Genomic DNA, 3,591 nt, shown 5'->3' with positions numbered 1-3,591 from the left:
TTGGGTCAACAGAGACCCTCTCTAGAGATTCATTAAACCAATTGCTTGGACAATTCTCGGGCCAAATGGTCCTACCGTTTGGGTCAACTGGGAGTTCTCGATGTAAAACAAATGACATATATAAAGTAGAGCTTAGAATTATTACTATATGATCGTATTTTTTTATATGAGATGCTTTACTGAAGCAATATTTAAAAAACGAACCATGATAATCTCTTTTAAATTTTTATATGAATTTAAAATTGTAAGTTTTTTATTAAAAAATCATTTTTTTTAATATAACAAATAGCAATGTTATAATTCCAATCTTCCCTTGCAAAACAGGGGCCCCTCCGCTATATATATAGAGAGAGAGAGAGAGAGAGAAAAGGTATCATCATCGACAAATACAAATAAAATCATGCTCTATGCGCTCAATCCAAAGATCAAAGGCCTTCATCTATGATCTACCCACCCCGTCGATCCAACTTAACTCGCATTTCATTTCACGCAACAAAAAGAAATAAAAAAAAAAGGAAAATAAGAATGAGCCATGCTGATGTACTAAAAATGAAAAGGAATGGATGGTCAGGATCATCGATCATGCAATGAGTGTTTTCATTCATAGCTAGCCCATGGAACATGGACCATAGGCGATCCCGTTGGTCCAAGTGCCTACTAGGTAGGGCTAGGCTAGGGGACAATCACCATGGAAATCAAAGATTCACGCACGGATTGGCATTCACCATAGGAATCTGATTGGATGATGATTTTAATCGTACGAAGATTGGATATGTGTCGTGTCGTATCAACTCACATGTTCATGCTAATGCTAATAATGGGGCATTCATTAGAATTTAGAGGGTGGGTGGGGGGTGGGTTATGGGTAAATTTATGGGTAAATTGCGATGCGACTGACCGTGAAACAAAGCTTCTCCCCCGTGACGTGGGGGTCGTCTCACTGAATCGAAATCCAAGAACCAATCATCCTTTCTATTTTTTTCTCTCTACTGACTCGTTCAATGACTTATGACTTTGGTCGTCACCGCACAGGAAAAACCAACCTCAACCTGGCGACCTCGCCACTCGCCCACCTTATTGCACGAGAGAGAGAGAGAGAGTATTCAATTCCCTTCACAAAACTAAACTAAAACCAAAACCAAACAGGGAAAAGAGATAATAATTAAACCACGACATCAACAACAAGTTCTGGCTTTGGCCTGCGACTGCGAGAGAGACAACTTATTCTCTTTCTCTTTCTCTTCTTCTGTATCATTCATTGTTCATGCAAAGCTAGAGGCCGGGATAGTTTATATCCGGCCAAGCATCTGAGCTTCTGATTCAGGCAATGTCAACCAACACCTCCATCCGCCAACGCCCACCAGAAGTTTACAATTCGCCTTCACTAACACTAACTCTGGCCATTGTCCTCCTAATCTTCTTCCTCGTTGGTTTCTTCACTGTATATCTCTGCAAGTGCTTCATGGAATACATATCCAACTCAACATCCTCTCTACGCCGTACCCCATCCGGCAATCTCATTGTCCTTCAGACGGACACTACTGCTATCGGCCTTGACCCTTCCATTATCTCTTCGTTCCCCACATTTGTATACTCCGCCGTGAAAGAACTTCGACAGGACCACAAGTGTGGACTAGAATGCGCCGTCTGCTTAGCAGAGTTCCAACCTGATGATTTGCTTCGACTCTTGACCGCATGTAACCATGTTTTTCATTCAGATTGCATCGACCTCTGGCTTGGCAACCACACCACCTGCCCCGTCTGCCGCAGGAATCTTTATCCTTTCCACAAGTCACCCGAAAAGCAACCGGAGGCCAATTTGACGGCATTGACACAACGGGATGATACAAGAGAAGAAGATGGGGATTGGGATAGGGAGCAGGAGGAGGAAGAGGACGAGAGAGGACGAAGCCATGAAAGTGCAAGTGCTAGCATGATCATCACCCGACAAGCTGTAGCTGGAGGCCATGAAAAGGTTGAGAAATTTTCAAGGTCCCACACAACAGGGCACTCCATCATACATATTGAAGAGGACGACGATAGGTTTACGTTGAGATTGCCGGAGATTGTAAAAGAGCACCTTGCAAGAGGTCATAATTGGACGGGAAGTTGCACTGAATTTGGGGATTTCTCAGCTGATTCCCATTCAGAAATAGGTGGCTTGGCCCAATTCTCACAACTTTCCAGGGGAGACATATCTAGGGTATAATGAAATTATGAATTATCCTAGCTAGTTCTAGTTGTAGATTAATTCAAAATTTTGACCAATTTGAGAACGGCACCAGGGTTTTTCTTTTTGGATAAATTCCAATACCCCTATAATTTCTCTCTCTCTCTCTCTCTCGATAGAAAGTAAGATAGGAAAAGAAGGTTAAGAAAACTTTCCGTTAATTTCTCTCTTATTTTCTGTTCAAATCCAAACATAAACTCCAGAAAAATACTTCTAAATCATGATGTTCTACTTCTACTTCTAAATAGAGCCTCAAAAGCAGTCAATTAATTTATCTTTAAAATCCAAGTGAGGTTTTCACATATACAGGACATGGAGGTGGAGTGGAAAGGTAGATTGCAGTGCAATTTTTTTTGCACTAGTACAAACGCATAGGAGAGCAAATAAATTGTTTAATTTTGTTTTGGATTTTAATTTATTCTGATTCAGGTCTTCTATATTTCATTTATACGGCAATCAAACAAAATAACGTAAATTTCGAAATAAAAATTAAATCGGAATTTGCACCCAAATCATTTGGGCTACCATAGTTAGTATCAGTGCAAATTTATTTATACTGCAACCAAACGCAACCTAAAATACAGTCCATTTAGTTTGCTATTCTAAATTTCTAATCCTCAAATGGATATGTATGTGGTCTCCTAAGTTTCAACCAATTTTGGCCATCCAAATAATTAATACATCAAATCAACACAAGAATTATGCTATCAAATTGGTCTCTTAAGACTAACAAATGTTAAAGAGTTCAATTGATATCGGCCCATCTGCCATTCAACTAGGGAATGGTATGTACATACATAACATGGACGTATGTATGTATGCCAGGATTTTGTCTAATTTAGCCATCCAGATGATGTACAACCTAGGCCATCAAGGTGCTCTCATGGTATGTACATACATAACATGAACGTATGTATGTATGCCAGGATAGGCCATCAAGGTGTTCTCTTTTTTCATCCAAGTGATGTACGGAGACTAATCTAAACCAAATAACGAATGATTGTTTAAGAGCAATGAATTAATCTTAGCCATCCAAGTGATTTACATTGTTTTCAACAAATATCAACCATTAAAGTATTGCACAAATAATCTAAAGTATTCAGGCCATGTAAATTGACATACCAAATCCAACATAAGATTTGAACAACCAAAATGGCATTCTAAGATCAATCAGTTGATCTCAGCCATCCAATTGACTTGCCAAGTTCTAGAATATTTTAGATTGCATTGCAGCAAGAATCATCATAATCTTTTGGATGCAAGGTTCAAAGTATCGATACGTTATGTCTAGGGGTGGCAATGAGCCGAGTTTTTCACGAGCTGCTCGAGCTCGTCTCGTGAAAAGCTTGGCTCGGCTCAGT

The 3,591-nt window shown here is 39.7% G+C and overlaps 1 protein-coding gene across 1 annotated transcript; it reads left to right on the top strand.

Moving 5' to 3' along the window:
- The first annotated feature begins 1,139 nt into the window (after positions 1–1,139).
- LOC148880844 (RING-H2 finger protein ATL29-like) lies at positions 1,140–2,475 on the top strand. Its single transcript, XM_088960557.1, has one exon. The coding sequence runs from the start codon at positions 1,328–1,330 to the stop codon at positions 2,207–2,209; it is 882 nt and encodes a 293-aa protein (XP_088816683.1). The 5' UTR covers positions 1,140–1,327; the 3' UTR covers positions 2,210–2,475.
- The last annotated feature ends 1,116 nt before the right edge of the window (positions 2,476–3,591 follow it).

Source organism: Nelumbo lutea, chromosome 1 (genome assembly GCF_056320005.1).
Source record: "Nelumbo lutea isolate HS-2025 chromosome 1, American lotus-T2T, whole genome shotgun sequence".
NCBI classification, from domain to species: Eukaryota; Viridiplantae; Streptophyta; class Magnoliopsida; order Proteales; family Nelumbonaceae; genus Nelumbo; species Nelumbo lutea.
This window is presented reverse-complemented; position numbering and strand designations above follow the sequence as displayed.

Bases quoted from the DNA above. Each gene is read 5' to 3' on its own strand.
- LOC148880844 (XM_088960557.1), top strand. From the start codon at position 1,328: ATGTCAACCAACACCTCCATCCGCCAACGCCCACCAGAAGTTTACAAT.